The 21,098-nt window shown below is 37.9% G+C and overlaps 2 protein-coding genes across 7 annotated transcripts in view; both read left to right on the forward strand.

Moving 5' to 3' along the window:
* The window catches only part of Smg1 (SMG1 nonsense mediated mRNA decay associated PI3K related kinase), a 99,004-nt gene extending 90,365 nt beyond the window's left edge, over positions 1 to 8,639 (forward strand). For 4 of the 5 annotated variants that reach the window (XM_063226618.1, XM_063226614.1, XM_063226617.1 and 1 more), the window contains 5 exons: positions 936 to 1,147; positions 1,297 to 1,403; positions 2,260 to 2,439; positions 2,515 to 2,621; positions 4,134 to 8,639. In XM_063226618.1, coding sequence (XP_063082688.1) covers positions 936 to 1,147; positions 1,297 to 1,403; positions 2,260 to 2,439; positions 2,515 to 2,621; positions 4,134 to 4,211 — 684 coding nt within the window. In that variant the 3' untranslated portion in view covers positions 4,212 to 8,639. The remainder of the gene's footprint in view (positions 1 to 935; positions 1,148 to 1,296; positions 1,404 to 2,259; positions 2,440 to 2,514; positions 2,622 to 4,133) is intronic. The other variant, XM_063226616.1, reaches the window with a different exon arrangement.
* A 1,704-nt stretch (positions 8,640 to 10,343) lies between these two features.
* Positions 10,344 to 20,875, forward strand: Arl6ip1 (ADP ribosylation factor like GTPase 6 interacting protein 1). 2 transcript variants are annotated; one of them, XM_003477785.5, is made up of 6 exons: positions 10,344 to 10,540; positions 12,971 to 13,104; positions 13,522 to 13,641; positions 16,325 to 16,442; positions 17,681 to 17,765; positions 19,204 to 20,875. In XM_003477785.5, the coding sequence occupies exons 1-6, from the start codon at positions 10,505 to 10,507 to the stop codon at positions 19,320 to 19,322; spliced, it is 612 nt and encodes a 203-aa protein (XP_003477833.1). In that variant the 5' UTR covers positions 10,344 to 10,504; the 3' UTR covers positions 19,323 to 20,875. The 2 variants fall into 2 exon arrangements, with proteins under 2 accessions (XP_003477833.1, XP_063082689.1); XM_063226619.1 differs by lacking the exon at positions 13,522 to 13,641.
* Positions 20,876 to 21,098: the final 223 nt, after the last annotated feature.

The following is a 21,098-nucleotide window of genomic DNA, read 5'->3' on the forward strand; positions in this document are numbered from 1 at the left end:
TGATAGTGATGGTTCGTAAACAAAAGCAGTTTTCAGAGTCAAATCTTAGAAATTATTTGTGATACAATTAGTTTGTGTCTTTTTCAGACTTATTTTTTAAAACCAGTAGCACTCTTCTGATTTTTGTACACAGAAACTGAGTCTTAAATTTATTTATAGAATCTGATATAGTTTATGATAGACTTGAGCTGACCTGAAATCCCAGCACTGGAGGCTGAGGCAATAGGATCGGTGCAAGTTTGAGGCCAGCCTGAACTGCAGAGAGAGACCCTGTCTCAAAAAGACAATCAACCAATAATCAAGAAACCAAACAAAAAACTGACTTAAACCTTAGATTGTTTACATTTCAACCTCTCATCCTCTTCTCCACTTACACATCATAGTTCACCTCCAAAATGAATAATGAATGGTTATTTGGAACCATGAATAGTTTTTTGTTTTTGTTTTGGTTTTTTTTTTTGGTGCTGTGAATGGAACTCATGACCTCACACTTGCCAAGCAGGCACTTTGCTGCTGAGCTGTAGTCCCTGGTCCAGTTTTTTTTGTTGTTTTGTTTTGTTTTGGTGGTGGGGATCAAACTCACAACCTCAGGCTTGCCAGGCAGATGCTTAGACTGCTGAGCTAAATCACAGGCCCCAAAGTGAATAGAAATATTATGCCTTCCCTCCAGTATTCTACATAATATAGTTTAGTAAGGAAACAGCCCCTAGAGAAGGCTGAATTACTTCATCATGACAAAACAGTAATTTAAGGATTCATTTCTTACTTGACTTTTATTTATTGCTAGAAACAAAGGTGCTATAGAAAAAAACTTGAAATAAGTAGGTTAAACACATTAATATTTGAAAAATGTATACCTCTTAACAGGTGACTGTCGAAAGACTAGTTACTGAGACAAAAACTATTTTCCTTAATCATTAATATATTGATTATAGGATGAAGAAGCTGCTCTGGCAGATGGTGAAGATGTTCCCTATGAGAACAGTGTTAGGCAGTTCTTGGGTGAATATAAATCATGGCAAGACAACATTCAGACAGTTCTGTTTACATTAGTCCAGGCTATGGGTCAGGTTCGAAGTCAAGAACATGTTGAAATGCTCCAGGAAATCACTCCTACCTTGAAAGAACTGAAAACACAAAGTCAGAGGTAAGAATGTCTTAGGGCTAAAGTTTATAAGCAAAGCATCTGGTATTATTTTATCTCTTGATTTTTATCTTTTCAGCTTTGCTTATAGTTTTGTAAGTAGTTATTCTGGTAAAACATTACATAAACATTTCATAAATTTTGTGTTTCAGTATCTATAATAATTTAGTGAGTTTTGCATCACCGTTAGTTACCGATGCAACAAATGAGTGTTCGAGTCCAACGTCGTCTGCTACCTATCAGCCTTCCTTTGCTGCAGGTAGGAAGAGAGACCTGGATCTTGACCTGTTCACAGTCTGTGTGTAGATGTTAAAATGTTTATAATCTTGCATGAAAGTCTGGTAGATTTATAGTCACATTTTGAAAAATGTTTTCTTAAACCTTCGTCATAAGTCAGAATCAACATACTTTGCCGTATCTTTTTTTTTTCCCTTCCTTGTACTAAGATGGAACTTAATGACCTTGTCCTTACCAGGCAGATGCTTATGCTGCTGAACCATATTCCCAGCCCTGTCTTTAAAAGAGAACAGAAATACCTTGTATTCACAGCTCCTTAAAGTTTTATTTTATGAAGTAAAAATATACGATCATTGAGAAATTTAGAAAAATACTTAGGGAAAGGACATTGTTCCATTGCATTTGGAGGTAAAAACCACTGTGCATTTGTTGGTTTACTTCTGTGCATGTATGTGTGTGCACACATGCATATAAACACACTGGGATTATGTTGTAATGGAGTTTTGGTTGCCTTTTCCCACATAAATATGTAATTTTTTTTAATCTTAATTCTTCTAAAAAATGACCTACTTGCCAGATTTAGTATGCCATCCTATTTACCATATTAATCTTACATTGCTGCATATCTAAGATATTTATGATTTTTGATGCTACAAGTGTGGTGAATCGCATCATACAAATTCACATCTGAACACCTTAGTGTTGAGGCTATATTTTTAGGAAGGTAGTTGGTATGTCAAGAGATAAGGACTTTAAAGTTATAAATAAAATTCAGTGTTTAGTATTTTTTGAGATAATCCCCACCATGTCCCTTGCTATTCTCTTTGTCCCCCTCTGATTTTGTTTACATGTAATTGAGCCACCAACTCTTTCCATAGCAGTCCGGAGCAACACAGGCCAGAAGACTCAGCCTGATGTCATGTCACAGAATGCTAAAAAGCTGATTCAGAAAAATCTTGCTACATCGGCAGATACTCCACCAAGCACCATCCCAGGAACTGGCAAGAACGTTGCTTGTAGTCCTAAAAAGGCTGTCAGAGATCCTAAAACTGGGAAAGGTAAGTAAGAATAAAGTCACCTAAAATTTTTTATGAAATGGTGGTTTGACTTAAATATGTTTCATTGTTTCATAGCTGTGCAAGAGAGAAATTCATATGCAGTGAGTGTGTGGAAGAGAGTGAAAGCCAAGTTAGAAGGCCGAGATGTTGATCCCAACAGGCGGATGTCAGTTGCTGAACAGGTGACTGCTTTTTAAAATTGAGTTAAACTTAGTTGGAAATTTGTATGTTTAAAGATTCCCCTCACCTGTTTCTTTAGTGGTTCATGAAGAAATAAGGAACTTTAAAAAAACCAATTTTCAGGATTCAAAAGATTTTGAGTAACACAGCTCAGGACTTGTCAGATAGATTCTGATCCTTCCCTGTTATATTAGTGCTCCTTTCCCCTCACCACTTTGAACTGAAATTTAAGTTATGACTCAAGAATATCTGAAGGTTTGACATGAAAGGAAGATGAAATGTGCATTGTAGGAATGGTATCTATAAAACCTGTCATGGGCCTGGGGTTTAGTTCAGCGGCACAGATGCCTGCCTGGCAAGCATGAAGTTGTGAATTTGATCCTGGGCACCAGAAAACAAAACAAAACAGTGTCTGAAGTCATTACTCTGAAATTTTCTCATTGGTATTAATGATAAATTGATAAATGAATTTGAGGATCATTTTTTAACCCCTAGCTATTTATTTTGAGGAGGGGTTTGTTTGTTTTGTTATTGTCTTTTTAAGACAGGGTTTCACAACAATTCAAGCTGGCCTTGGACTCACTTTTTTTGAGGTGGGGGGGGGTCTTTTTCCTTTTTATTGGTACCAGGGATCAAACTCAGGACTGCCTGCTTGCAAGGCAGGCACTTATGCCGCTGAGCTAAATCCCCAGCCCTTTTGGACTCACTTTTAATCTAGGCTCACAATGAGCCTTCTGCCTTAGTGTCCCAAGTGCTACAATTACAAGTGTGTACCACAGTGCCCAGCTATTTCAAGAATTTTTAAGCCTGCAAAAAAGCTGTAGGAATGCCCTTACACTTTTTACTTTGACTTAACCAGTTCTTCGTATTTTCCACATTTGTTTCATTTTTCTTAGTGTGATGCATGAGTTAACTCCAAGAATGTGCATAGGGTTGTTAGGGTTCTCTTCATCTCAGAATTCAAAAGAACCTCTCCACTAGCCGTGGTGGCATACACCTGTAACCCCAGCACTTGGGAGGATGAGGCAGGAGGATTGTTGCAAGTTTGAGACCACCCTGGGATACAAAGAAGGCCAGGCCAAACTGCATAGTGAGATCCTGTCTCAGAAAGACCCCTCCCCCCCAAAAAAAAAATATTTCCTAAGACACATATATCTTGTAGTCTGTAGTGTTATAGGAGAACCTAACATCTCTTTCCACAACAGCAAATAACGTGTTCTTTGGGTAATTAATTTGGAAAATTATAACTTTTCCCCCTTTTTATTAGTATATGTTTGCAGTACATAATAATTGCATTCATTGTGAATAATAATGTAAATAATTCATAAGTTGGTGTGGTAGTGCATGCCTGTAATAGCAGTATTTGGGAAGCTGAGACAGGAGGATTCTTATGAGTTTGAGGCCAACCTGAATTATACTGTCTCAAAAAAATAGGTAATTCATATAACTTGCATATGAACCATATCCTTTCAAGTTGTCAGTGGTTTTAAATACCATTCTGCCTATTTTTACAGGTTGACTATGTCATTAAAGAAGCGACTAATCTAGATAACTTGGCTCAGCTCTATGAAGGTTGGACAGCCTGGGTGTGAATGGCAAGACAGTAGATGAGTCTGGTTAAGTGAGGTCAGACATCACCAGAATCAACTCAGCCTCAGGCATCCAAAGCCACACCACAGTCGGTGGTGATGCAACTGGGGGCTTACTCTGAGGAAACCTAGGAAATCTCGGTGCACTAGGAAGTGAATCCTGCAGGACAGCTGCACTCAGGGATACGCCCTACACCATGGCCTGCAACCCCAGGGTCACGGGAAAAGAAAGCAAGCTCACCGCCTGAACACGGAGATTGTCTTTCTGCCACAGAACAGCAGCAAACGTGTCAGGAGGTTAGCTGAGAAGGAAATCGGGATGCGCGGAACACAGAGTGATTTGGAACTCCATTCCACCTGACCCTGTGTGTACGATCCAGGAAAAACAAATCCCGCTCAGAAACAGAGAAAAATGGGGCCGCGAAGAAATCATAGCCAAGGAAGATAAGTTTGCATTCAGATGCTCGTAAAACACTTGTTGCTTGGCAACAGTACTGGTTGGGTTGACCAGTAAGTACAAAAAGGCTATGTGATACAAATTTCAGATACGGACTGAAAATGGAGAGCTTTGTAACAGATACACTACATTGGAAGAACTTCTGTAATGAAGGGAAAAAAAACACCCCATCAGTCCCTGCTCCTCCCAGCCACTTCCCCTCTCCTATTCACCTAATCTAGTGGATTAGCCATCTTTCAGATTCACTTTTATTTCAATCCTTGTATTTTGTATACTTCCAACTCAGTGCTGTTAACTTGTATTTGGAGAGAGAAACAGGAATTCCTCCAAAACTACTGATAACATGGGAAATTCAAGGATTGTTAAAAGGTGTGAGGATCATATACAAAATGTAATTCTGATTATTTGAGTCATTTCTGTGATTCTATCATGTACAGTTTCCAGAATTGTCACTGTGCATTCAAAAGTAATGAATCTTATAGACATTTGATTTATGTACACTCCCCTTTTCTTATAGTGTACATTTTTTGGAGGTCATCAAATTTTCCCTCTTCTGTGATTGCTGTAGTTTTTTTTTTTTCATAGAAAGTAGCTAATCCGATGTAATCTTTTACCTTTTAAAAAACCAGGATAGAGTACCTATTAGAGTTTTACATTGTTGGCTACAGATTAACAATAAAGTGATGTTCTGGTGGAGGTAGAGTGAATTGTTTAATTCAGTTTCCTTATTTGATACTTTTAATTTACAGTTTGTAAATTAAAAGTGCTTTAGTTTGCTTGGCCATTTCAGAACATGTACATGAAACATTAACAAAAGTAAAAACCACCAACAACTTTTATTAAGTTATTAGTCTGTGGAATGCTTTATTTTTGCATAATTTTAATAGCTTGCTATTCAGTGATACAGTATAATGAATTCATGATCAAGTTTCCTTAAATTCAGTATTGCATTTCAGTACTGACTGAACTAAATTGTTGATCTAAAATTAAAGTGCAGACTAGGATTCTTAAAATCACGCATCAACACAAAATAGGACATGATTTAAATCTTTAATTTTTTGAATATTTTCCTTGCATTTTACAAGTTGTGACAGGGGTTGCTTTCTACTTGCCAGTCTTTACAGACAAATTTGAAAGGTACTAAGGAAAAATTCCACACAGCTCTCTGGTCCTTTTCTGTATTGTGATTGCCACATTAATTTGTAATCTTTACCCAGGAGAAGATAAATTTCAGTACCAGTGCTTTAAACAAGTATTGATAGAAAGGTGGTATTTTTTGAATACCTGTGACTAAAAACAAGGAAACTAGCACATCAAATTTTATTTTCTTGATTGATTCTGAGTCTTATTTTCACAGTCAAAACAACTTTGCTGAAATAATACTGTATTTATTTTGCATGCTGCTTTATTTCCTAGAGACTTTAGGACCTCCTGCACTGATTAACTGATCATCTCAGCTTTTTGAAAATTAGTCTTTGCAGCAACATTCTTGTCACCAGGAACCACTTATCATGATGATAAAACGAGTTCACATTTGTCCCTATAGATAGTATTTTGAATTTTTTCTACTTGGGTAAAGAAAGTAAAAAAGATAGTTGGATTTTATTGCATTTGGGTTTCAGGCTTCAGAAGTACCTGGAACCTTACTCCAGCAAAACAAAATTAAAAAAAAAAAAAAAAAAAAACTACGACAGCTTTATTTCATAAAACATGTGCCTCTTATAAGTAACTCATCACTTTTATTTTAAAACGGTCCTTCAAAGAACAGTATGGCATATGTGATAATGTGTTAGGTTGTAGGATAGATCTGAGTACTTGATAACTTCAAAGCTGGCTCTTCACTGACTCTGGACAAGTCCCTAGTCTGTATAGTTTGGCTTCCTCTGTAATGTCATTCTGCAAGTAGCCTTGCCAGTTTAAATTTCTGTAAGAAATCTTCTATAAGACAGGGCTATATTTTGGTGATTATCTTGTAAAATAAAGTCAAGAGTGCTATAGTTTTGAAGTCATACCTTTTTTTTTTTAAATGACAAAATACCTGTGGAGAACCAGGGGTCCTCAGTCTCTGTCTCATTTATGGGGTACAGAATAACCTACAAAGCACCTCTTCTATTTAAAGTACCCTTGGAAATTGAAGTTTATCTTAAGTGTTTTGTTGTCTTTGCTAGGATTGCCAGATATTTAGTTGGGTTTTCTGCAATTCTGCGACAGCCTAGTAGTTTATGGAGCTTTCTCTTTTACTGTTTCTTTGGTGTGTCTTAAAATTTCTCTGTTTCTGGTCACGAGTTCATAACATAGATTGTTGAGTGATTAAGATTCTTTTGTGTCTGACCCTTGTGAGTTGTTTTGAGATACGTGGGATTTCTGTGTGAGAGCTAATAATCAGGCTGTTAATCTGCTTCCCTGACTTGCTTTCTTAGCGGCTTTACATGCAAGGTTCAGAGTAAGGGTCTGTAACACAAGGAAAACTTCTATCACTTCTGTCCTTAACATTTACCTCTATTATCTAAGTTTAGTAAGTAGGTTTCTTATTTTGCCCAGTGTTTGGTGTTACCTGCGTTATATTTTGTTTTTTAACTGTGGTTGTTCTGATGTGTGAAATTTAAGGAAAGAGCCATTTTAAAAATGCCAAGCAGGGCAATGCAAGTACAGCCAAATATTAGAGTTTGATGTGCAATCTTAGGTCCTTTTTAATATGGGGTATTAATAGGCAGTACTTCAAATCAAAAAGTCTTCCTGGCCTATTTTCTTCTATGTTTTGTAATTATTCTGGGGGCTTACTTGTTTGGCAGTACTAAAATCAAAGGAGCTGGTTCTTCTTTTTTTCCAAATTCTTTTCATATTAATGAAAGCACCCACAGCTAGCCTGTTACTCCTATTCTATACATCAAATACCAATAAATGCATTGCTGTGAGCACATTTGAGCATCTTTGTTTTATGTAAATTTATGAGTATGAAAAAAACCAGTGTTCCATTTTATATCTTGTTGAGCTTATAAAATGACAGTTATTTAGAATTAGGACCCCTCACACACGTAAGTGCACACACACACACACACAAATCACGAAGGTAGAAATACTAATGCAAGGGTTACCTCAAGGAGGTGGATTTTGTTTTCAGTTATTTGGGTTGTATTAGATTCCTCCTATAGGGAAATACTAGCAAAGTTTTCTAAATGTTGGGAAGGGAAAATTCATTGTATTATGAAAACCTGAGGGTTGCTGCATTTTTCCTGCTTCTTGACCTGGATAGGAGTGTCATTCTTACTTACAAAAAGGCAAACTGACTGAGAGAAGATTTTGGATTCAAGGGTTAGTTATAAAGCAGTCACTTAGGGTCCCTTTCTTTCCATGGGAATTTGTTTGGGCTTACTAAGGAAAAAAAAACAAAACAAAACAAAAAAAAAACCGTTGCACTGATATAAAAACTCTTAGCTCGATTTTTAAAGATGGCAAACAATTGCATGTTGTTCTGAAATGCAGACTTTAGAATGTTTTTTCTTTCAAAACAGGCTAATTAAATATAGTGTTTCCTAGTGTTTTTCTTTTCCTGATAGTCAAAATTTCAGCTCCTCTTTAAAGTTATTATGTCATTTACTTTTCTGGCTTAAATTTCTCTTACATTTCCACCTGTGATGTCAGTGGCAATGACATACATAAGTCACATGTTAATTTAGTTTTTACCCTTATTATAAGAGCAAGTTGAGTTAAACTGAATCTTCCTTGTCCTAGTAACATTGTATAAATAGTGGATTCTCTGTACAAAAGGTTGTAATGACTCCTGATGGATATAATTTTGTGATTGTATTTAAAAGTTGAATAAATCACACCAGCTTCCTGAAAATGTTCATAATGCATCTTTTGGAAATCAAAAATACATGACTACTTTCTCATATTTGCATTAACATGGCGAAGATTGTATGGAATACCTGTTTTTCAAAAAAAATAAAGGTTCAGTCTTAAAAGAGATAGCATTTAAGGTCTGAATTCATTGGTTGAATTAGATTCCAGTATGCATGATTTTTGGAATTTCATTTTCAAAAAAGAATTACCCTACTGTCAGTGTTCTGTTTGATTTTTAATCTGCAGTGGAAATTTGCTTCAGTTGGAAAGTTTAAAGACAAATTTATTTAGCTTAATTTTGGCACTTTTTGAAAAAGAAAACTTGCAGACCATCATTGATAGACTTGTGGGTTCCCAAGGGCCTGAAAGCTCTAAAGGAGAAACAAAATGTCCAGCTGTTAGTGTCTTGAAGGTTTCCTTTGTTGCTGCTAGGTTCCCTTAGGGGAATTCATGTTAACTGCTTAATCATCTGGCACATTTCAAGAGACCAGGTCCTGCCTTTGTGGTACCAAAAGAAAGTTTAATTTATTTAATAATTGGGCCACTTGAAAGTTGAGCAAACCCTGTGGAAGTTGTAAATGATACATTGGGAAATGGGTCTAGGAATAAATAAAATCTGCTTTTCACCTACCTGTTTCACGAGCTGTTGTAGTCTTTTTAAGTCTTTTTTTCTTAGGTTATACATAGGGAAAACAAGTAAAAACCAAAAGCAGTATTTAGTAGAAGCCGAGTTCCCAAAGTAGAAATGTTTTTAAAGCTTCCTAACTCTGGCCTCTCTTGAAATTGGCGTCTCCTGTGATGCAGCAGCTGATTGTCTGGGTTCTTTTGTCTTTTATTTTGTAAAAGAGGAATAAGGGATTGGTACCCACTCTAATCCCAGGCAATTTAAGCACTTTCTCAAAGTTTTAAAAATTTTTGAAGGGTTAGGGATACAGCTCAGTGCAAAAAGCCCTGGATCAGTCCCCAGTACGGAAAAAAAGTTGAGGGCTACTCATTCTGCAGGTTAAAAACTTACCCAGTGGGGTCATTTTATATGTCTTCCACATTTCCCAAAGTGGTACTTTACTGGGGAATGAACCTCCTTCTCTTACTGTTCACTCAACTATTTCTTCTCGGTCCAGAGACTTAACCCCCTAAAGGTCCACGGGCAAGGTTGTGACGGTAGCTGAGACAGTGTGCTTGGCTTACTTAGTTCGGTCAAAGACATGGGTTTGATCACCACCCCCCCCCAAAAAAAAAAAATTGCGCTCCAAAATTGCTTATGAGCTTTACCATTTATGAGGAGGTTTATAGTTTTCCTTTGCATGCCTTCTAAGAAGGTCCGGTCAAAACGAATTCCTCGTAAAGTCAGGTGTCTTGATCCACAAACTTTTCCCCCCTCAAGCTAAGGCCTTATTCTTAGAGCAAGAGAGAAATAAGAAGCAAAATCCACATAAAAAGCTCTCTACCGTCCTCAAAAGTTCACGAGGTGAGCACGAGTCCCAGTCTGCGCTAAGCTGCTTAGAGGGCGGCAGGCTGATACGGGAGAAGATCCCAGCGGCCTTCCACACCCACGTGTTACTTTTGACTGCTCAATTTTCCAGGGAGGCTCAACAGCTTAGATCCACCGGAAGAGGCTCGGCAAACTTCAGGCGGCGGCCATTCCTAGGGAGACTGACAGCGCTCTGGGGCGGTTGAACTGCCTCTGAGGTTCGGGGCGGGGCATGCCTCGTGTGCTGATTGGTTGGCCTGTGTCTCCGCCCCCTTGGACCGCCTTCGCCCCTCTCCTTTGACCTGGATTTCAAGCTATGCGCTGGGCAGCGGTTGGGCAGGCTCCCTCTACTCTTCAGCTCAGTTTGCCCAATGAGGAGCGAGCTTCGCGAGAGCTGTCGGGAAGGGCGGCTGCCTATATAAAAGGCTTACGGGGCGTTCGTTCGCGCTTTGCTAGCAGTGCGCGTAGTGGCGGAAGGTGAGCTTGGAGGGCCGTTTTACCCAGCTTGAGCCTGACTCAGGGACGATGGCGGAAGGCGACAATCGAAGCACCAACCTACTGGTGAGTCCCAGCGGCCTGTCCAAAGGGAACCGAGCCGGGCCTCCAGGCTTCAGTGGGCTCAGCAGGGTGTGTCTGATAACTGGGCCCGGCCCTCTCGCCGTTTCCCGATAAGAGCTACAAGGCCTGACCCAGGTCTTCTTAGTTTTGGGGGGTGCGGTCCCTAGTCTTGTCGATCTCTGACATACTATGAAAGGGGTGCACGACAGTGCCAGGGGGACGCGTGACTAGTCACTTCAAATACAAATTCAGGAGAAAGGAAGAACGGGGACTGTAGTAGAAAGAACCTGGGGTGCAGCTGGGGCAGAGGCTGGCAAGGGGACGGACCAGCGCTTTCTGGCCCAAGGCCCAGCCGTATCCAGGTTCCTCCCACCGATTTTAACCTACTGTGCATTCGTTGTTTTTTCCCCTGAAACAGGGGCAGAGGTAAAGGATCAAAGGACTACTGCGGAGAAGTTATAGCTGGCAAACTTAAAACAAGGGAAGCTGCGAGCTCATTCAGGGAATCGAAAGTGGGGTTCAGCGAAAAGACAATGGGAGGACCTAGCTTTGGCTGGAATTTGAATGGGGATTGGTCATAGGAGGACTGGAGACAATAATGGAATATTAACAAGAATACAAAGGAACTGCATAAGTATCATAGGCAGACATTTAATTCATTACGACTTTAACTGCACCATTTAGGCAAAAACGAGATATTCTTGTATTTTCAATATGACGATTCTCCAGAAAAAGGCTGGCTACACACTAGAAATGGAAAAACGCAGGGCGTGGTGGCACATGCCCTGTAATCCCAGTACTCCGGAGGCAGAGGCAGGAAGATTCCTGCGAGTTCGAGGCCAATTTGGGCTACTGAGTTCAAGGCCAGCCTGAATTGCATAGTGAAACCTTGCCTCAAAAAAAAAAAAAAAAAAGAAAAGAAAAAGAAACAATTTAATTTAATTTTATTTTTGGCTTTTGCACTTTCAAGATCCCAAATGCTGGTGTATTAAGTGACTGCAGAGCAGTATTGATAGAAATGCCTGGCTTGTCTCCTTACCTACACACACACACACCCATCCCTTTGTTGTTAACCACCAGGATGACTTCTTTTAAGAGGATTAATTAAGGCACAAAGAAATCCAATTTGTATTGAAATGATAGGTCCTGGCACATAACTCCTCATTCCCAGCTCAATTTTCTTTTAAGCAAAGGTCTATAAGTACAAGGCCTTTTGTGTGTCTCAGTTTCCTCCTCCCTAAAGAGGTTAGTAACACCACCTTACTTTCAGAGTTTTGGGGAAGATTAATTGAAACACAAGCCTATGTTAATCGGTTAAGGTTTTGACGACATAGTAATTCCTTAGCCTTATTAAGCATGAGATATAAAGTCAGAAGTACTGGAGTCACCTTAGTGATCTGAAGTCACCTTAGTGATTGGTGTGGCTTAGGTACAATCTTTGTTAAGACTAATTATCTTACCATTTGCATATTTCCAAAGTGACATTTAGATTACTTGTTTGAATTTTTTTCTTCCTTCGCCAAAATTAGTTTTAGGGCTTTTGCCACATTACCTCACTCTAGAGTTTGACTTTTGACTGATTGTCATGTTTACAGAGAAATTTGATGTCTAACCAAAATGTCTTCATGAGTGATAGGAAACATGGTTTTGAGATACACTAAGCTTAAAATGTCAAATGTAATTTAGTTAAGATAGTTTTCCTTACTTGTGCAATGAATGCCAACATCTAAGTGATTCCATTACACAAAGCTATTTTACAGATTAAACCACTGTTGAGAGAAAGGCTTTCCTAATGGATTTAGAAGTAAGGGTTAGTAAAATGACAAAAGCATTTAAACCATCTGAAATGAACAAACTTAAATTTTATTACTATTCTGGGCATTGTCACATGACTCCTTATGCATGACTTGGGGAAAGTAGTTTACTCATTATGAAATTAAAGAAAATGAACTCAAAATGATTATTATCCTTATGTTGTGGATTTCTTTAAGGATTGTCACATGATAGGTGTAAAGAGTAACCCAGAGCTTGGATTGGGAAGGTGACATTAAAGAATGAATGGGTGGTTTCCCTCCTTTTGTTTCCATTTTTAATATCAAAGTTGCAGGGCTTCTTCCCCCTACCAAGAACTACCAAGGTTAAGATAGCAATTTAGGATTTTTTTTGTTTTTTTTTGTTTGTTTGTTTGTTTGTTCTTTGAGACAGAGTCTTACTGTGTAGTTCAGGCTGGGCTTGAACTCACTGTAGCCCCTTCTGGCTTTGAATTTGTGGGGAATCTTCTGCCTCAGCCTCCCAAGTGTGGAGGTCACAGGCACCGGCCGCCACGCTCAGTAAGATAGCAATTTGAATTTGGTGCCTTAGAAGAATTTAACTCTGAACCATAGAAGTGTTGAGAGTTGTAAAATGATCACTGTAAATGTTGATCATGTGTAGGCTGTGGAGACTGCAAGTCTGGAAGAGCATCTGCAAGGATGGGGAGAAGTGATGCTGGTTGCTGATAAAGTCCTCAGATGGGAGAAAGCCTGGTTTCCACCTGCCATCGTGGGTGTGGTTTCACTGGTGTTTCTGTAAGTGTGTTATTACATTACTAAGGTGCTTGTTATTAATAAAAGATCAGGTAATACATATCCTTCATTTATAGACATAGTACATAGCCTGTAGAGAATACCTTTTTTTTAAAAGCAGTTCACCTGTTTTCCAGAATTTGTATTGCTTATGTAAACTTGATAGCCTAATGCAGTAACTCTCAAACTTTTTGTCCATGGCACCCTTCCTTACATTCTTAAATCATTGAAGAAGGGCTCCCAAAGAAGTTTGGATTATTGATTCTTCCATTAATGAGTGCAGCAAGTGTGTCCCACTCGTGGGAAAATAGAACACAGTGAATACCATAGTTGAAAACGTGCACTGGATGAATAAACATCTTCAGCTAGAAATAATGGTGTCTGTTTTTCTAACCTTGATACATTTTTTTTTTCAAACAGGATTATCTATTATCTAGATCCATCTGTTCTGTCCGGCGTTTCCTGTTTTGTTATGTTTTTGTGCTTGGCTGATTACCTTGTTCCCATTCTAGCGCCTAGAATTTTTGGCTCCAATAAATGGTAGGTGGCATAATGATTTGGCAGTCTTAATTTCTGAGAACTTACTGAAGCTTGTGGCTGTGATGACTATGCTATAATTGTAGATAGTTCACTAGCAGACACCTAGAAATTAAGATTCATTGATTTTATTTAAATAACTTCTTAGCTAATTTGAGATATTGTAAGTCATGAAGTTCCAGTACTTATATCTCTGTATAGTACTTGTGTGCTCAATCATTTATTTTGACTTTTTTCTTTTTTGGCTTTTTGTTGAAGTGCTTTTTAAAGGTTATTATTTAGGGAGGATTTAGCTTAGTGGCATAAGAGCCTGCCTGACAAGAGCAAGGTCATGAGTTTGATCCCTGGTACCATAAAGAAAAAAGAAAAGATTATGTTTTAACAAGGATTGTAGAACTCATAATAAGCTTTCTAAAAGAGCTGTATATTGACATTTTTACACTGATAATTTTATACTAATACTATATTTTAGTTTTTACAAAATACTAATTTTATGAAGTATTTTTTACAGTGTAAAAACCATTAATGGTACATTTTTATCCACATTCACTTTGCTGATTTTTGTAAAATGTCTACATGGGTACTGTTCTAGGTGTTGTGAAATGTTTTGCCTTTTAAGATTGACTTTGTGTTTAAGACTGGGGTGTTTGGTCTGCAGCTATAGTTCAGTGGCACAGCACCTGCCTGGCAAGCGCAGTGTCCTGAGTTCAGTTCCCTTCTTTTTTGGTACTGGGGGATCAAACTCACAACCTCACATTTGCCAAGCAAGTGCTTATGCCACTGAGCTAAATCCCTAGCCCCTGAGTTCAATTCCCTGTAGCAATAATAACAATAATAATAATAATCACAATGTTACCACATTTTTTAAAAAAAGACTGACGTATTGGGACATTGAGGCAGTGGGAAAGTGGTAGTTAGCCCATTGCATGCCATGTGTCTCAGAACAGATTTAGTCATATATATAATTGTATTGATTTCATATATGTCATTCTTCAGTTACTTTTGAATTCCAAAGATTATAGTTAAATAAGTTTTTACACTGAAACTTTTAAACTTCTCTCGACTGTTGAATTTTTCACCTATAATCCAAATAATGAGCTAAATCAGATGTTTGAATAGACTTTTTTTTCTGCCAGCTGCTAATCCTCCCTTTTTATTTTCAATTGATTGATTTTTTTTTTTTTTTAACTTAGGTCTTAGTGTTTATTTACGTATATCTTTAGCAGTACTGGGTGTTGAACCCAGGACCTCACCCAGGTAGGCAAGTGCTGTGCCACTGAGCCACACTGCCAACTCTGACACATTATTAAATCTGTAAAAATGAGAATTTTAGCTGGGGGTGGTGGCACAGGCCTGTAATCCCAGCACTTGAGAGGCTTAGATAGAAGATTTGCTGCAATTTTGAGACCAGCCTGGGCTACAAATTGAGCTCAGAGCCAGCTTGAATTGCATAGTGAGACCTTGTCTCAAAAAGGGTACCTTAAGGGCTGAGGATTTAGCTCAGTGGCATAGGTGCCTGCCTGGTAAGCTCAAAGTCACGAGTTCAATCCCCATACTAGATAGATAGATAGATAGATAGATAGATAGATAGATAGATAGATAGATAGAGATAAAGGGTACTTTATGGATCTTTTAAAGCAAATTCACATATTTTGGGGGATTTTGCTTAAACTGTGGGATAAGTAAGCATGTTTCTTGAAAGATGTTTTCTTCACAGAATGGATTAATATTAGAAACTCTTCTGAACTGCTTTCACTTGTAATGAATTAATACTGTTGTCTGGGGATGGACAAGTTTGTGACCATGTAGTGTAGCCACCTTTACAAAGGGAAAGCAACCATTGACCTTGACTTTAACAGCTAGGTAACATTCTAAATGTGTTATTTCTTAACTCCTTTAAGAAACTTTTCGGAAAGAAATGTTCATGCTCTCATGGTATTGCTATTGATAGAATGGTTTTGTGGAAAAACAAAGAACACTGTTTTCACAATCTAACCTTGATCATCCATAATCAACACACGAGGTCTAATTGTTTACAAGAAGTTCCATGGCTCAGCAGAAATCCTCTTACTTTATTACCACAATGAGGACTACAGGAGAGAAGGCAGCACATTCTTCAGCATAGGTCCTGTTTATGGTACCCATTGTACCTCTGTAGCAAAGACAGTACAGGGCCATTTTTTTTTTTTTAACTGGGGACAAGAAAAATTGGACTTTTTCTGAGAGGGTCTTTTTTTGATTTTTAATGCATTTTTGTTGTTGTTGCTTATATTTTTCCTCACTGATAACTAAATTTATAAATAATTGGACTCAAGCTATTTATTGCTGCCTTGATGTCGAATATATAAGCCCACTTGGGGTTGTTAGCTTTGAATACTAATGCTGTTGACACTGCAGAGTGCTCAAATACAGCTGCTTAATGGGGCCCTAATGGACTACAGTGGAGGATTTATTATGATCTGAAAAGTAGTATGGCCATAGGAAAATGAAATTTATTCAAAATTCTGCATAGCTCGTAGAAGTCGAGTGTTTTGTTACTATCATTAACCCAAGTGACTTTAGAGTTAAAGATTAGCACTACTACTCTAGAATGTAGTATATACACATATAACTCAAGTTAAGAGGACGATGCATTTCTGTTTACTATAGGAATTTCCTTATAACAAGAGGGAAAATTCTTTTTTAGGACCACTGAACAACAGCAAAGATTCCATGAAATTTGCAGCAATGTAGTAAAGACCAGACGCAGAGCTGTGGGCTGGTGGAAACGCCTCTTTACACTAAAGGAAGAAAAGCCAAAAATGGTACTTTTTTTGCATTGACTTACATAAGCGTAAAGCACAATCTTAATAGTTAACTTTCACTTTATTGTAACTTAATGGTAGAATCTTGTTTTAATAATAATAGTTTGTGTCAGGGATAGTGGCACACGTGCATAATCCCAGCACTTGGGAGGCAAATGTAGGCAGATCTCTTTGAGCTCGAGCCCAGCTAGATCTATATAGCAAGACCCTGGCTCAAAAAACAAACATGCTAGGACCAGGAATTTAGTTCAGCAGCACAAGTGCCGGCCTGGCAAGTTTGAGGTCATAAGTTTGATCCCTGTACCAAAAAAAACATGCTGAGGAGAAAACAAACAAACGAAATATAATTTAGTATTTATTTGCCATAGATGTGACTCATAGCTACATTCATAAATGTTTATCTATAGTAGACTGGATCATTGGACATTACAAATTATATTTTACATTTAATTTTTTATTTCAGTGGAGCAAATTTTTTTTTCTAAAGTAAAAAAGGGGCTGGGGATTTAACTCAGCAGTATAAGCAGCTGCCTGGCAAGCATAAGGTCTTGAGTTCGATCCCTAATACCAAAAAATAAACAAACAAACAAATAAATAAAAATAAAGTAAAACTGAAAGGCATACACTTCGAAAACATAGGGGCTGGGGATTTAGCTCACTGTGGCATAAGCACCTGCCTTGCAAGCGCATGGTAGTGAGTTGGATCCCTGGTACCAGGGGAAAAAAACAAAACATCTGTTATCTCTCAGCTTCATTTGAGATGATAAAGTTATTAATTAGAAAAACAGTATAATTTACATAATAAGGCATTCAATCTGTAGACTCACAGTAATTTCTAGAGATGTATTTAAGTTTTTTTTTTTTTTTTTTTGTTTTTTGGAGGCAGCGTCTCACTTTGCAGCCTAGGCTGGCCTCAAACTCACAGCAATCCTCCTGCCTCAGCCTTCCGAGTGCTGGGATTACAGGCATGTACCACCTTGTCTGGCTGTATTCAGGTTCAATAAGGCAGATCAAATAAAATTTTTTATGGGTTTTGTAGAATATTTTAAAGTGATTGGAAAAGCTAAAGTTTTCCCCTAACCTTTGAAACAAACTTTCTCAACTGACAAAGTTATATGTATTTATGGTTTATGTGATATTTTGATAGATGTACTAATTGTGAAATGGTAACTAAAAGTCACACTTTTCAGCCTATTTCTAGGAGTTGATATATATATTCTTCTTGTTTTCACTGTTAGTACTTCGTGACCATGATCATTTCTCTTGCTGCGGTTGCTTGGGTGGGACAGCAAGTCCATAACCTGCTTCTTACCTGCCTGATAGGTAAGTCTGTGGCAAGCTACAATTGTATCATAGCCAGTAAAATCTGACTATGGCATAAAATATGTGAGTACTTTCCAAATTTCAGGTACTGATCCAGAAACTTTGGAAGTATAGAAACGTGACAAAGACTCAGTTGTTTATGGCAAATGAAGACAAAAAAAAACATAAGAACCAAAGCAGAAAGTATAGTAAAAAACCTTAGTTTATACGCATAATTTGTTCCAGAAACATAATTGTAATCCAGAGCACTTGTATCTCAAGCAAATTTCCTTATGAGAAATAATGGAACCCAAAATACCAAAATAGTCATATAAAATGATAATACTGTTAATACAAAATAAAGGACATATAAAGAAAAATAAACACATTACCTTGCAGTTACCCTTGAAAATCTTCATGAGAGAGGAAGATTATTTTGAAGGACAACTTTCACTATCACTAATGGAATCACTGCTATCTGTTGGTTCAGTGGAATCTTTCTTTTTATTGAACTTTTTTTTTTTTTTTGCGGTACTGGGGATTGAATTTACAACCTCTCGCTTTCCAGGATTTAACTTTAACATTGTCTATCCAATGACAATGCTTTTTTTTTTTTTTGCCTCCTTTCTATTTCACAAAAATGTGACACTGCATTGTCATTAAAGAGATTCATCACTTGCACTGCTACAGCCTTATTTAGGTGGTGCTTTTCTACAAATTTGGCAGTTTCTCACGTTTCTCTGATCACATTTGAAGTGACTGGTTGCTGTGCTTTTTTTTTTTTTCCTGCTCTTCCATAACCTCTCGCTGCCAGGAGATAGTTACCCACAGTTCCTCCGGGCGATGGGGAGAACCATTGGCTCACTTGTGATTATGTGATGTTTGGCATCACACACTACTTACTGTAACACATTACTTGCTTATCAAGTTAAAATTTATTAGAAATGTATACTATCCTATGGAACATCACAAAACAAGTTCCTTGGAATCCAAGGTTTTATATAGTTTGCAGGAGGTAAAAATGAGCAGTGATTATTATATGAGGTTGGGAGGATGTGACAGCAAGTTTCTGAAATCCAGTGGAAGTAATGGATTTTTGATTACTTCCTCCCATTAGAATTCTAATAGTCTAGGAGTCTGCCTTCTTTAAAATGTGATAATCTTTAGGAGGTTAATTGCTTTCTCCTAAGAGACTAAGGCAAGAGAATTTGAGCTCTGCCTGGGCACTTGGCAATTAAGTGAAACTCTGTCTCAAAAAAAATGCTGCAGGGGCGGGCTGGGATTTAGCTTAGTAGTATAAAGTGTCTGCCTGGAAAGTGCAGGGTCCTGAGTTTGATCCCTGTATCATAAATAAATAAAGTGCTAGGGATGCAGCTCATGCAGATACTCTGGGTTCGATCTCCAGTACTGAACAAAAAAGTTGCTATGTCTTTAATTTTGTTTGTTTATTTATTTTAAGTGATTTTCTTACTGTTGCTTCCTGGACTGAACCAACATGGAATCATTTCGAAGTACATTGGAATGGCCAAAAGGGAGATAAACAAGCTGCTGAAGCAAAAAGAAAAGAAAAATGAATAATACATCTGCTTTCTTCAGTGTGGTTAACGGAGTATGCGTTGCTCCTGAGAATAGTTTCTGCTGTGCTGTGTGGATACTGAAATGCTGCAGAAGTAGCTCTCTGCTTTCCCTCACTCTGCCCTTTGTAGAATTCACACTTGCCAGTCAGGCTTTGTGCATCGTGTCTTTGTGTCAATTGTAGCTGGGTGCATTCTCATCAGTTGGCCTTAAGTGGACAGCTCACTAGTGAGTAAGGCTTGTTTTGACTTTTCTCACCCAGTGTTAACTGAATTCTCACTTTTGACAGCTTCCTTTAAAATACTACATTGGCAAACTTTGCTCTTTAGTACAGTTAACAGTGACTGCATAATTGTTTGGGTTGATGTTTTAGTTAGATACAAGGTAGTGGTTGGTGACTACAGGAAGCTGGTTCTACTATCTGCTTCCACAGTCTGCTTTAAAAACTGGCTTCATGAACATAGAGACCAAGTTTACCACACCTGATAAAGAGACCAGTTAGGAACTATTCCTTACACTGTTTCTTTACCATCTGAGAAGAATGCCTATGGAATACAATGAAACTGATTCCACTGATGCCCTAGTATGTGTAGGTTTCTCCCTTTTGCAAAACTGAGCAATTTCTAGGAAGTATTGATCCTTTGTCTTACATAGGGGACTCTGACGGGTATACAGCGCTTGTTCCCCTGCCCTACTTTGTTAGTGAATCTTTAAAGGCTTTTTCATAGCAGATTTCCAAAAGACTTTATTTTAGGATATTTAGTATGCTTTTCATTTCAGGTTTTTACAGCATACACAGTAGGTTAAGATGCAAGTCTGTGACCTTTATTCCAACACCAGCCGGTAAAGGACAAAAGTCTTCCTGTATTTAGTCAACATTCATTACGTAGAAAATAAAATCACTAGTTTTTAAGATCAGAAAGAGCCTTCAAAGGTGAGCCTCCACTCTCATTTTACTGGCTATATTTTGGTTGCTGTAGGTTTTGAAATGTAGTGACTACACTGGCATTTGACATTTTTCCTCAATATTTTTCAAGGGCTCTTGGTGAGAGCAGGCTTGTGATGATAGTCTGACTTCTGGCCCATAAAGATTTTGCAACTCCTTGGAAAACTTCTTATAATCAGTCTTTCCCTCCTGGTAGCTAGAAACTTAGAATAGCTAACTTCTGTAAGAATGAACCTTTGAGGGCCAAAAATGTGACACATTTGGGAACAATTCTTAAACTGCTTACCTAGCTGTAATATAGTTCTGTGAATTCATTGCACTGATGCTGTTAAACCTTGTGGTATATCTGTCCCTAAATAAGTATTGTTTTTTCCCCTTCCATATTGCTGTAAATGCTAGTACCCATTATAGTTTGTTTAATTTTTTAAAAAATATTTTCATATGACTACCTTAATTTTACATGTGTTTCCTCATTGTAAATAAGCCTGTCTTACCTGGATTTTTTTGTGTGTGAATGTGTGTTCTACCAGTTAACTACTTTGGCAGTTTTAATCCTGTATTATTTCTCCTTTGTTTGATGTGAAAGGGGAAAAATAAAAGCTGGAATCTCTTTAGTAGTCTCATTTTCTTTTGAACTTAGCCAGTCTAATGTTTACATGATTGAATTATGAAGCCAATTAGAGAACTGCCTGTGTGAACATTACAGATCTCTAAGGTACTCTAAGAATGAATTGAAATCAAAAGTTTCAGTGTATTCATTCTGCAAACACTGAGGCTTGGTGCTAGATGGAAGAGGAGCTACAGTGAGAGGGCAGCTGGCAGAACATGCAGGG

The sequence above is a fragment of the Cavia porcellus genome, unplaced genomic scaffold (assembly GCF_034190915.1).
Source record: "Cavia porcellus strain 051 isolate PalLab524CR breed Dunkin Hartley unplaced genomic scaffold, mCavPor4.1 scaffold_16, whole genome shotgun sequence".
Classification (NCBI taxonomy): Eukaryota; Metazoa; Chordata; class Mammalia; order Rodentia; family Caviidae; genus Cavia; species Cavia porcellus.